The sequence below is a fragment of the Lepisma saccharinum genome, chromosome 27 (assembly GCF_977018435.1).
Source record: "Lepisma saccharinum chromosome 27, izLepSacc3.1, whole genome shotgun sequence".
In the NCBI taxonomy this organism is placed as follows: Eukaryota; Metazoa; Arthropoda; class Insecta; order Zygentoma; family Lepismatidae; genus Lepisma; species Lepisma saccharinum.
The window spans coordinates 52,193,479-52,207,536 of NC_139255.1; the positions used below are offsets into that span (position 1 = coordinate 52,193,479).

At 38.9% G+C, this 14,058-nt stretch overlaps 1 protein-coding gene across 1 annotated transcript in view; it reads left to right on the forward strand.

The window, feature by feature from the left end:
- Positions 1-14,058, forward strand: part of LOC145980065 (glycine receptor subunit alpha-2-like) — a 114,510-nt gene that overhangs the window by 90,926 nt on the left and 9,526 nt on the right. Inside the window, exon 7 of the mRNA XM_083113056.1 lies at positions 11,866-12,009. Within this exon, the coding sequence (XP_082969182.1) occupies positions 11,866-12,009 (144 nt within the window). The remainder of the gene's footprint in view (positions 1-11,865; positions 12,010-14,058) is intronic.

Here is a 14,058-nt window from a genome sequence, read left to right on the forward strand (position 1 = left end):
ATTGAGAATTATGCATGTAACTAAATACTAAACAAAGATACATGTTTCTTGCATTGTCCAATTGAAATTTAGGAAAAGAGAAAGTTACAAGTTCGACTTGAGCGCCTCTTCCGTCACTACGTTGTATGTCAATCATGTCGAGTGATCGATCCTAGTTGGAGACCCAAGCTGCGCACGGATGTTCCTCCATACCTTTCACATCTTCATCGTTGCGATTAGTCAAAAAATGGCGGAAAATCGTCGCTACATAGCAAAAAAACGTGGGTTGGAAATTTGAGAGTGGCAACACTGCTCTGTATATACGCCATGAAACGGAACCGATGCTTCTCACTTATACCACATGCTAGTTTGATACCTTATCTACCTCCCAGTAAATTGACTCTTCCTTCCAACACTAGGCGCATGCGCAGTGACTAGAGGAATAGAGCAAGGTTATTAGAAGTATAGGTTGGGCCAATCCGTTGTTTACTCGTAATGACGAAACGACGGTAAGAGGTGAATTTATCCATGAAATGAATTCCAAATCTATGCGCTAGTGTTGCACTATGCAGATAGGAAACCATGCCAGAAACTGAACACACGAAATCGATTACACAAATGAGCATTTCCACCCATTTACATTTTGTGGCTTCAGACAAATTCAAAAATAAAGATAGATAGGCACTTATTGTTATGCGGGACAGAATATTTTTGATCGGAACGGGAATTTGTTTTTAAATCCCGACATTCGGGACGGGAAATATTCGCAATTTCTCGACTAGTCGGGAAATCTCAAATTCTCATTTTCACCTCAAGTGATTTTCTTTGCATTTCTGGAATGAAAACTAACAATTTCCGATAAGTTCCAGACACTTGCAATGTAGAAAACGTCAAGAATTAATACCGTTTTAAAATGACCATTCGGTATTTCCTGACTGCTCGGGATCCAGAAATTTAGGTAAGTCATTTGCTGAAGTCGTGATAGGGACGGAATTTTTCTTTCCTATCCCGGTCCAGACTTTCCGAGATACCGCACACCACTTGTTATTATTATTTATTTTAGTTCAGCACAAGATACATTTTCCAAGTATGTTGAACATAATATATACGTTATATACGTTTTTCAAAAGGATTCTTCGGTCACCGAGCTTTGGATTCGTGTGGAAACGCTAACGTGAATCATGCTAATGCTAGAATCTGCAGTGCGCATTTCTGCCCAGAAGATTATGTAAATAATCTGAAAAGTTAACTTTTAGGTTTACATCGAAGAAAGATCCTTAAGCAAGATACCTTCGACTCCTTACTATGAGCAGGAATGTAGGGAGTATAATCCTGGTAAATACTTCGCCTACCATTTCTTTGCCATTGGTGTACAATTCTCTCTCGCTTTTTCCCTACATATTCACAAAAAAGCAATAAAAATACAAACTGCTAACTTTTCATTCCATTTAGGTTATTTATTAAACGGTACGTGTTTGTATTTATATTTGATAAATTTGCTTTGCTCTTCCGGCCATTTAAGCCAATTGAGATGATGAAGAAGTGATAAAATAGATGAATGGCCAATCACACTTCCCCTTACTTACAAGAGCGACCACAAGAAAAAGAACCTTCCTCCTCTTCCGTTCAACTCGGACTATAAGAGAGCATGCTCCACTCTCCCCCTCCCCTCCACACTGGAGTACGGTGCACAGGAGTCGCGAGTCTGCGCAGGTTTCTTTGCTTGTGGTTCCACTATAATAGTAATAAAAAATTGTACACTCACCTCACTTAGTTCTCCGGCAGTTTGTTTATTTATACGTCATATTTGGAGAAGATACAATTCAATCTATAGTTGTACGTACACACCTTATTACTGACTTCCTTGACCCTGGATGTACAGGGTCAAGGAAAACAAAGAAATTAGCATAATTTTCTCTTCGGTGAAGATGTTGTACCTAAGGGCCACTTTTTCAATGTCCTGTTAATCTTTCTGTTAACTAACTGCCAGTTGGAGATGTAGCATGAGCATTTCGGATGGGAACGCCAAGTTAGAAGGAAGGGTAGGCCTTCTTTTTTTTGCTTAAGAGTTTACTTATGGAATTAGCCGACATATGTATTGTGTATTTAAAATCTCATTGTGTTTATTACATTAAGTCAGACGGGTTCCGATAAAACATGATCCATGCTTGTTTTATCTAGAAAATAAGATGCCTCAGTGTGCAATAAATGCTTGGAGCACTGGTGTTTTATGCCATTTTTAATTAGATTGCTCAAGTCAGAAACACCGTACACCATTCGGAGTATTTTGCTCCACACGTAACACATGTGTAGCAAAACAGTATTTTATAATCAAGGAAACCTTTCGGCATGACGCAAGTAATTAAAAAAACCTACCTGAATCACAAGCGCCTCTAGAACAACAGTAGACTTCATTATTGTGGATGATACAACTATTGATTGATTTGGTTTATTTTACTTCACTTTCTACCACTTTTGGCTAATTGCAAATATGAATATGAGTGATGATATTGATGAAGAGACACTCACAAAGAACATGCGTAGGCCGGGATTCGAACCGAAAACCTCTGGCGTTGTAGCGCGCTCTGGTAACCACTCGGCCACGGGGTCAGGCACCACTACACTAAATTACCGACTGGAGGTTGTCCCGCCTAGTAGACCGGATATCCTGACCACAAATTCTCTAACACAACCTTACCAAGCGAATTCTATGCTGCCTAATTTCCATATTTGCATGGACGTTGTTAAGCTCTGCCAAACAAAACAAGTCTTTTTCTGTACGAATTTAAAAGTTTTATGAATGATATCTTGTTTAATCTGACAGTGAAGTTGCGAGTGTGGAATTTCGATAGCTGCACGAGGCTTCCATGTTGCCTCGTAACTTCCAGTTAGGCTGGTAACTCCAAGAAGAAGCACCAGTAAAGATAATCGCCACCAGAGTTCCAGTTACGAGCTAACTGTACATTGAAAAACAGAAATTTTCACTAACTTCCAGTTACGTGCTAACATGAACCTTAACTGAACATTGAAAAAACGGCCCTAAACCAAAAAAAACCTCAAATAATGAATTCGACAATGTAAATTGATGAGATTTAGTAAATCATTTGATGAAGTGAACTAATTCTGAGTGGACTAATCGCAAAGGACATAATCAGCTTAGATCCTATTACTTCTTCATGGTATGTGACGTAAAGTTCCCGCCCAACCGTTTGACGGCGTTAGTGGTTATCGCATCTCCTTTTCCCGCATCTCCTTTTCCATAGCCTGTAGTACACATCCTCATCTAGACATTGTTCTTGTTCTGGTGTTTAATAACTGCATACTGCAACACTGTCGTTTTGTCATTTCACGTGACTTCACATTGAAGTGATGCATTCACTTGGCCGGTCACACGTCATCGCACGCAAAAACTTCAACCGTTACCATGGTTTTGGGCCAGGGCTGGAATAGAGTATCGTTGGAGTTGGCGGTCTAAACTTGTGTAGTCAGAACTCCACTAATGTGAAAGTTCTGGTGATTCTCGCCGTGCCACCAGGACATACCGTCAATGCGCAGCATTACTGTTCATTTTTGGAACATAACCTGCAACTGGCGTTGCGGAAGATAGATAGATTCACTTTCTGCTGAATCCTTCTATCATTTTGCAGGACAATGCTCGGGCGCATGTAGCGCAACCTGTGGCTGATTTGTTAGCTCGTTGGGGCCGGCAGATGCTCTACCAGCCCCTGTGACTTTGATTTGATCCCTAAGATGAATCTTCCGAACTGTTCCAGAGATCCTTCAGGAAATAGATCGCTTCATTCGAACCATCAACAGAGCAGTCGATGCTACAGATATACCACGACTTCCACATTGCTGGCAATGTTTGTACACAATGTTGGTGACTACATCGAAGGGCTGTAAAAGTTTCAGAGAGTTATGTCTTTTGTATAATTTGATTCAATTTCCAACCCACGTACAAATACCTTTCACTCTGTTCAACTATGCTCAAGAAATATGAGCAAAGGCAATTGAAACAACCAAGCTTTGGCATAGTTACATAGTATTCAAAATAATGAACGAAAATAATTTTACCTTTTGCACTTGCATCAATTTTTATCACTTCGTTCATCGTTTCTCTTCTTTCTTGTTTCACCTGAAGAAATTAAATAAAAAAGAATTCAGACTCTACAATGTTAGCATTCGGAGTCTGCCTGCAAGCTCTCAAGTTGAAGTTTAAACTGCGCCTACAGTTTAAAGTCGTATCCAAACTACTGTTTAATGTGCTTCCACCGAGTATTGAACCCAGGATCCTTTGATCGCAAAGCGACGACGTTACCATTATTATTATTTTTTTTACTTTTTTTTTATTCCATTTTAGTCAACAATTACAGTAAATCTTTACAATTCTTACGGATATGTTATTCAAGTATTACATTTAGAAAGTTGGCATAGTGTAATTTCTTATAACCTAACGACATTTGTTGATATTCTTGTCTTATAGTTAATCCAAAGTCCAAATAATTATAATTTTTCCCCACAGGAAATACAAACATTAAGTATTGTGCTATAAGCCACTGAACTGATTGTTGCTTTGTGCTTGGAAACAAGTGGAACTCTGGTAAAATAATGTTTTTTACTGATACCTGGTTTGGTGAAATACGACAAATTCTACTTAGCATTGTTCTTAATTTTGACCAAGCTGTGGCTGCTTTCTTACATTCTGTTATCTTATGGGTAATCGAATCTGGTGCTTGGCAATCATAGCAATTTGGAGAATTACTAAAACCATATTTGTGACATCTATCTGCCGTTACAATAACTTGTTGAATCACTTTGTACCATATAGATGATGCCTTGTTCGTTAGGTGTTTCGCCGTTACATTGTTCCATATTTGTTTCCAATTACATTGTGGATTTTCTCTTTCAATTCTAACGGTTATCATATTTGCGTTAAGTTGCTCTCTGTAAATCTGTTTAACAGAAGGACAATCATAAGTTTGTTTCACAGTTTTGTAAAATGTATGTAGAACGTACTCAGTATAAAACGCTAATTCTCTGGGTATAACTTTTATATCCATTGGTGCTGTTAATGGTACATCTTTTAACATTGTAATTATTATTCGTTGCGTGGTGGATTCAGTTGGAGAAAATATCACTGAAATACCGCTTTGGATAAATAAAGCTTTTGATTGTATCGCCACACTCTTTAGATTCATGCCTCCGCGATGGCGCAGTGGTAGCGTCGTCGCCTTGTAATCAAGGTGTCTCGGGTTCGATACCCGGTGGAGGCACATTGCACAGTGGTTCGGATCCCACTTTAAACCGCAGGTCCAGTCCCGATTAGCCTTACTGTGCATAAAGTGGACTTAAAACACCAACTCGGTCCAACTCGGTCTTTAGATTCATACCTCCCCTCTTTTCCGGGAGGTATAGCTCGCTCATAGCCACACGGAACACTGAGTCATGCCAGAGAAATTTACCAACCTGTTGCTTTACCTTGGCTGTTTGCTTCGCGGACAAGGTCAATGTCTTGGATAGGTACCAAAGCTTCGATAGAGCGTAAATATTTACGTATCTCACTCTCGATTTCAAACAAAGAAACCTGAGTTGATTTGCACGTAAAGTATATATCACTTTTTCGGTTACTAACCGACTATTATGCTCAATGGTGTCACTAATATTTGCATAAAATTGTATACCTAGAATTTTTACTTTCTGTACTACACGTACACTAGTGTTATTACTAAACAAATTGTTGACTCCCAAAGGTAACAAAAACGTTTTGTTTACATTTAGCTTTGCGCCCGAGACATTTTCGAAATATTTCAAGTATTGTTGGGCATTCTCCAAATCCCTTTCGCTATTTAAAAATAATGTAATGTCGTCCATAAAACTACTAACTTGTATCGTTTTTGACATGACAGAAATGCCTTCATTTATTTCTTGTATTCTTTTAAGTAAGGGAAACAGTGTTAATACATATAATGCACTAGTAAGTGGACTTCCTTGTAAAACCCCTCTTTTCATTTGGAAAGTTTTCGTGAAACACCCATTAATTTTTAATTTTAACTGAATGTCTCCGTACAAAATTTGTATCCATTTTATAAAGGTGTCTCCAAAACCAAAAGCCTTTAAAACACTGTACATATATTTATGACTAACTCTATCATAAGCCTGTGAGAAATCCACTGATAAAATTGCGTTGCAAGCTTGCTGGTTTTGTGTTGTAATGATTACGTCACGTATGGCTTGTAATAAATGATGAATCGTTCTTTGAAGATTACATGCATATTGGGTGTCCCCTATTAGTTTGTGCATGTAAGGAAATAGGCGGGTGTTTAAGCATCTGCTAATGATCTTAATGTCACTACTTAGAATTGTAATCGGGCGGTAGTCAGAAACCACTTTGGGTTTCAGTTTTTTTGGAATAAAAACCATTATTCCTGTTCGACTTGAGGACCCTAATTTCCCACTCTGTAATACCTCATTTACCCATTGCGTGAAAACATCCCCAAAGAGATTCCAAAAGGTTTGGTAAAAGTCTGAGGGCAGGCCATCCTCTGCCGTTGATTTATTTCTGGCCGCTTTGAAAACTGCATTTCTTACTTCGGTATTCGTAAAGGGTTTACTAATTTCCGTTCGCTCTTCTTCTGTTAGTCTTTCTGTCACATGGTTTGTGAAGTCCCACTCTGTTTCTAAGGGATTGTAAGCTTGACCCATTAAGTTTAAATAATACTGTAAAAATATGTTCTGAATTACTCTAGGATTAGTTGTGTCCTGTCCCGTAGCGTCTGTTATCTCTGTTATTAGGTGACTTTTAACGTGTCTATGCTCTTGTAAAATATGATATAAATTTGCCTCTTCGTCATTATCCAAGGGTAACTTTTTGCTTTTGATTTTTACGATACTTCTCTTTTTCGGTGTAAAGAAAGTAATTTTGATTTCATCTCGTTAATGTAAGGCTTATTTACATGACCTTGTAAAGCTTGACTTTGTAAGTCGTGTAACACGGCATAATAGAAATTATACATGTTGTTAAAATCTCTACTTTTGTCTATACTATACATTTTACTAATATAACGAACTTTTGGTTTTACAATGAATTCCCACCAATCTGTCAGAGTCTTACTGGGTGATCTACGCCTAACTAACTCTTGCCAAGTGTCTTTTATTAACAGTTCATAATTTTTATCCGCCAATACGGAACAATTTAGCATCCAGTATCCTTTTCCCATATGTGATTTGTTTTGTTCCAATTTTATTTTTAAAAATTAAGGCACTATGATCACTGAAGCACACAGGGAACACACTTACACTTTGTACATTTTCTTTATAACCCTTCGCTATATAAAATCGGTCAATGCGTGAGGAACTTCGAGTTGTAAAATGTGTAAATCCTGGTTGGTCTCTATTTTTACAACTCCATGCATCTGTTAACTGTAAACCTTTTGTCAATTCATAGAGTGCCCGGGAGAAATTATAACCTGGTTGTTGATCTTGCCTGTCTAGGACGGAATTGAAATCGCCAGCCACTAACGCATTTCATGAATGCGATGTTAATTCTGGACTTAAGATTGTCGAAAAGAAATGTTCTCGTTCATGCTTATTATGACTTCCTGAAGGCGCATATACATTGCATAAAAACAAAGGACCTAATTCCGCACTTATTAATCTTCCTGATGGGTGGAAGGTGACATTATGTAAATCAATTCTTTGATGCACCGCTATTGCTGTGCCTTGATATGTGGCAGTACAATTATTATGAACCTTGTACCTTGCCAGGGGTGAAAAATTGTCAATGCCTACTTCTTGTAGGAAGGCGATATCAATATCCGACTGTGACAGAAAATCATTTAACGCCATTAGTTTATTCTGACTTTGTGATTTGTTAAGGTTAATCGTTGCTAATGTAAATGTGTACATTAGAGTTGGCAGGATCTTATTTAAGCAATGCATTAATTATTTTTTGTACTTTATGCTCTGCAATTGTTTCACTTTTGACGCTGGGCATACTCACTCATATCTCTTCTTCACTACCTGAGATATGAACTGTAGGCATTTCTGTATCACTTGGTTTATGTGTCCCTGCCCCTATTAGTTCTAAGCTTTTTTCCTCTTTTCCTAAAAAAGGGTTTGGTTGAATAGGGTTATCTCTCTTGGGCTTGAGCTGCACTTCTACTGCTGTACTTACCACATCATCCTTTTTTTTTGTTTCTTCGGACGTAAGGTCATGTGGTCTGTAGCATTTTTCCTCGCATCCCTGGCGGATCGTGAGCGGGGTTTTTTGGGGGTAGGTGCTGGAAATTCTGCTGCTGTGAACATCGAACTTGTTGGAGTTTGGGGGTCTTGATTCGGGAAGTCGAATAGGGTGGATGGAACTATAGATTCGTTCCCACTTACACTTTCACTTGCACTTTCGTGCACACTTTCCTTGTTCCCATCACTTGCATTATTTTCTTGCGGATTTAACTGTGGGGGTTTGGAGATCTTAGTACTGACCTTGGTCTCGTTGTCTTCAGTGACTTCCACCTGCTCGTGTTGTTCCTTGTGGTCCTCTGGTATAGCCTGTCGGTATGCCGGTACTGGTAAAATGGTTCGGATATCCTGGTCATGAGCAGTTGAATCCCTAGTAGGGTGTGAAGAACTGGGGAGTGTATTTACCACCGCTGCAGCGTATCCAGCAGTGCGTGTCGACCTTGCCAACCTCTTCTGGCACTGATGATGTAGGTGATCCTGCGCATTGCATCTAAAACAGAGTTTAGGTTGCCCTTCGTATGTGGTCCAGTAACGCTCTTCATTTAACGTAATGTAAGATGGCACCGGTTTTTGTAAGATGATGCGTACTATTTTCCTGCCCGTTCTGACTGGGTAGGGGAGAGAGGTGGAATAAACTTCATCTCGTACTCTTTGTACAATTCCGTATTTGGACATTTCGGTTGTTATGGCACTGTCTGGTAATTCCATGGGCACTAGATGAATACGAACGATTGTGACAGGTTTGTCTGCTCTATGTACTGGTATATCATATTCTCCCGTGTCGTCTGTAAATACGAAGGTTCCTTTACTACGTGCTATTATTTCCGTGCAAAATTGTTCGGTGCTTACTTTAACAAACACTTGGTGTTTTACAAAGTCTACTTCGATACTCAACACGTCGGCAACGCGCAATTTCACTGCATCTCTCATCCATTCATGGATGGCGAGCGTGGTCGGTCTTTGCTGCACACGGGCGAAGGAAAATTGCAAAGTATTTAACCTCTTGACCGGCATGACTGAGAAATTACATACGTCCACTTAACGTCACTGGTACTGAGCTGCTCGCTCGGCTGTTAATATAATATTCACCTGTCTGTAGAAAACTAATTCCGCGTGTTGATTCTACTCTACTTGACGAATGTTCGGGAGCGCTCGCTAGACACGTCTGCTCTCTACCTCGCCTCGTCGCGGAGTGTGTATTACGCCATCAGAGAAGCCTAGAAACTTTCAAGTGGATTGTTGCAATAATCTGTTCTACCATTTCAGAAATTGTAAGTTTACAGCAAACAGATAAACTGGTTAATTGCATTATCTACATTGTTTAGAGTAGGTAATTTGCATATTTTGAAAATTGACACGTAATTCATACCTTTTGGTAGCTTTTCTCGCTTCCTTGAGAATTTGGATGGCTTTGATATCTATGGAACCCGCAACAATAAACCACAACAGACATTATATTGTTGCTACAAAATTGTCTGTTAAAATTTAACAATGTTAAAAGTAAAACCATAGCAATTAGATTGATTTGTTGTTTTAAGTTCACTTTATGCACAGTGAGGTTAATCGGGACTGGACCTAAAGTTTAAAGTAGGATCCGAACCACTATGTGCCTCCACCGGGAATCGAACCCGGGACCCCTTGCTTACAAGACGACGACGCTACTACTGCGGCATCGGGGAGGCCTCAAAACCCGTAGCAAGAAATGAACTTTGACTGCCTCCTCAATGGACATAACGTAGCCTACCAGTCGTGACGTTCTAGTCCACACTCTCAACTCTCATAAGGAGCTTCTAGGCCGATGCGACGAGCGACACAGGGATTTCAGATCGAAGCGACACGATGCATGCGTAAGGGAACATTCGCACCGAAGCAACAGGCGTGACGTGCCGCTCGAGAATGAGCCAATCATAAGCAACGTTTCACACCTTATGACAGGCCACACGAGCCTGGCATCGATTGGTGAAATCATCAAGCCACACGTGTCGCCTGTCCCTTCGTCCGAGACGACTATCCCCTGTTGTTTCGGTCCGAAATCTACCTATAATCTCGACTTAGGCTTACATTTTGAGGTGGCGTAAATTGTGTTATTAAATCGTATTAAGCCCCTTTGTACATAGGTCATATTTTTATATAATAATTTTTGTGATGCATTTACAAATATAGGAGTGATAATGCAATTCCTATTTTGATTCTATTGTTATTTCATTAAACTCTTCCTGGTATACTAACGTAGCATTACATATGGTAAATGAACACTCCCCAGTACATAAAAAGTTCTAGATCTTTTTGTTTCTTAGTCAAAAACTAGTTACTAAGAGCTTCGTGTTATTGTTTCTGACGATTTAAACATAGAGAAACGTAACAAGCAGCCTTAATTTTCCCGATGAAATTCTCTCTCGCTGGATGTTAACAAATAGACGCAACAGCCGGGCGGCACATCCCAACATTGCGGCCGCCGCAAGCTATTTTGGTTTTAGCTGACGTCACACACGCTCTCTCTATACCTTCTATACTCTAAGGACAAAGTAAAGCGTGGTCACCACATGCCTCCCGTAAGCCCTTGTGAATTTGCTGTGCATTCCTTCCACGTGCAACCTGAATTTTCATGAATATTCGCTGTTCTTCATGCGTGAACACTGTTCAGGGCGGTATTATACACACACTTCACTTTAACGTCTTCTAACTACCACACAACAGTACTATTTAGCACTAAACACCTACACACGATCCGGAGGCGATTTTTTTTCCAGTCAACTTGTGAATGCGGGTTCATTTCTTGCTCTCTGATTGGCTGTTGGAAAGTTACGGTGATCTGATTGTGAGAATATCTTATTTCCTATTTTCAGCGCAAATTTGCTTCTTTCTAACCTAACCTAACCTAACGTACAGCGCAAATAAGATATTCTCACAATCAGAGCACCATAACTTTCCAACAGCCAATCAGAGAGCAAGAAATGAACCCGCATTCACAAGTTGACTGGAAAAAGAAAAAGCGCCGTCTTTTGTCCCAACGACAACTGACAAGCGTATACTAACAGTGTTGCCACTACAAGAAAAATGGCCCTCGTAAATTCGAATGTTTTATACTGCATAAGGACAGATAATGATTACAAGTTCCAGTTCAGTGCTGTAGAAATAAAATTTTGAACGGAATAATTTAAATTTAAATTATTAGCTGTCTAATGACCGTTAGTACTTTAAAAACGGTCAACGTAATTCTTTACGGTAGTTGCATGGCAATGACATTTGACGGTCAGAAAACCGTTACTTCTCCAGTATACATTTTTAACAGTGCAGATGAGCAACCTCCGTATCGAAATGGTTATCACAGCGGGTTATGACGTCAGGGTTCGAATCCCGGTTTGGGTGTGTGTGTTCCTTGTGAGCGTCATCATCAACTTCATCTCTCATCCTTATCATCGCAATTGGCTAAAAGAGGAAGGAAAGCTAAGTAAAAATAAACCAAACCAACTTAACGAGATTTAAAACAGAAAACGAACTGAATGCAACTAATTAATGAGAACATATCAAGTTGCTTCTCAAATTACTTTTCGCTTATTGAATTATTACCTAGAATTTTTACCAATAGAAAATGCATGGTAACACGTTTTTTTATGTTGCTTATATATTAATAATTATTTTTCAAAGTCGCACACACGAGTGATGAAGTTCAACTCAACTTTTCAAAAGAAGTTCAGATGGACACAACAATGCCACCTATCCCACAGTTCAGCTTGATTTCCATCAACGGTAAAAGATGCAACCAACATGTGGAATTTGGTGACGTAATAGGTAGGTCCTCTCTCATATTTCTTTTAATGATTTTCTTTCAATCTCGGCAGAAGGAAACTACTGGATTAATATAACCGGTACCAAGAAAATTGTAGAGTAGCCAAAGTATTTATCTTTGCAGACCAATCAAATAACATAACAACCTCTTCTTCTCTCGGAATTAAGAAATAATGTTCTACAGTTAACTTATCAGTAGGCCTGAGAGTTTAAGGTTTTATATTTGTAAGAAGTTAAGATTTTTAAAATGTTTGTTACTTCAAATAATGTGCAAGTTGTCACAGACAACTATAGTTAGATTGATACAGTTGTGTTTGGAACTTGTTTATATTTTTATAAATACGTCATAATCTGTTCGTGTTGACGTCACTTTCTCATCTCAGCAGAGGAAGTGAACCTACCTGAATGTTTTTCACCTGACGACAGACTCAGTTAGAAAAACAGGTGAAAGTGAGAAATCAACAGAAACGTGGTAACGGTTAATGGAATGCCCGAATAGTGTAATTGGTAATTATTTTCGTTACATTCTGGTTATATTCGGAAGTAATGATTAAGTACAGAAGCTTTCGTGTATTTACGTTTGTCTTTTCCAGCGTTAAATCTATATGCATTTGTGTTTAGTGATTGTGATTTGATATGTTATAGAACTGTTACGTCGCTTCAGAAAAGCAAAGAAACGTAAGTAAATCAGTACATTGCTTGTAGGTCCACATACGATAGGAAATCTATGTCATTATGAAATATAAGTGATCATAAAACTGCGGTTAACTTTGAAAACCATGTTGTGTTTTCTTTCTACCCAGACTAACTTTGTGACGTCTGGTGTCCAACTGGAGGAGGTTGCAAGTTATGCATACTGCATATGCAAATGCATATGTGGATCATCATCTGCGGCGATTAGGGGCGGCGTGGGGTGCAGTTGCCCCCTTTTTCAACATTTGCCCCCGCACTATACTAAATCTTATCTACCAAGGTAAAGTAAACTGTGCTTGCCCCCAGTTTTGGAACCCAATCGCCGCCACTGTGGATGTAAATATATAAACTGCTTGCATATTTTAGAGACAATAACCGCTATTAAAATTGTACGTCTGTGTGTTGTCTTTTAAATAAAATAACTTTCTATTTCCCTATTGCCGACTTAAGTGGCGTAGTGGTAAACACAGCACACTACGCCACCAAGGGGTCACGGGTTCGAATCCCGGCCTGTTGGGAACGAACAGCGGATACACAGTTATGATGAGTGTGTGTCACACTCTACATATCAATGGACATGAATTTGCCAAAAAAAATTCCAATTGTATCTTGTTAAGTGTAGCTACTTTTATTTCTGAGTATAGGAAATACTCTTCCCGAAAACAAATAGCTTCAATGTTGAAAATTTAAGTATCAAATGCAATCATGATCTGCAAGGAATGTAATTTTTCTTTCATTTATAAAACAGCGGGGTACAGTAAACAAGACTGTGTGGAAAATTCAGAACTGCAACTACATGCCAAATCGCATGAGCTGAAAATAGAAAAAAAATATCTGTGTTTGTACGTAGTGCATATTTGCATACATATATCAGGTATTTTAAGTGCATTACTATCCGGGTCATACTTATAAGTACCAAGAACAAGAAATACAATCAAGGAGAAACGTATTTAGGTGCAAACTTGTAGAAACAGCACACTTTGTCTTGTATTTATACTAACTATTTTTGTATGTGTGTGCTTTTGTACATGTTGTATAATTGACGTTCGTACACATAGAGGTGCTGACTGTGCCAGTGACCATTATTTAGTAATTGCTAAATTAAGAGAAAGACTCGCAGTGATAAATCATAAGCAACAAAATCTAAAAGTTCTAAAATTTAATACAGGAAAATTTGCTGATGAAAGAATTAAGAAAGATTACCAAATTAAACTGTCCAATAGATTCGATGTTTTGCAGGATTTAAATGATGATGAAAATACACTATCTGGCCATTCGTCACCGGACACCCCACCAAAGGCATGTGGAAGCATCATGGTGTGGTCATGCTTCTCCTGGTATGGTCTTGGTCCCCTTGTG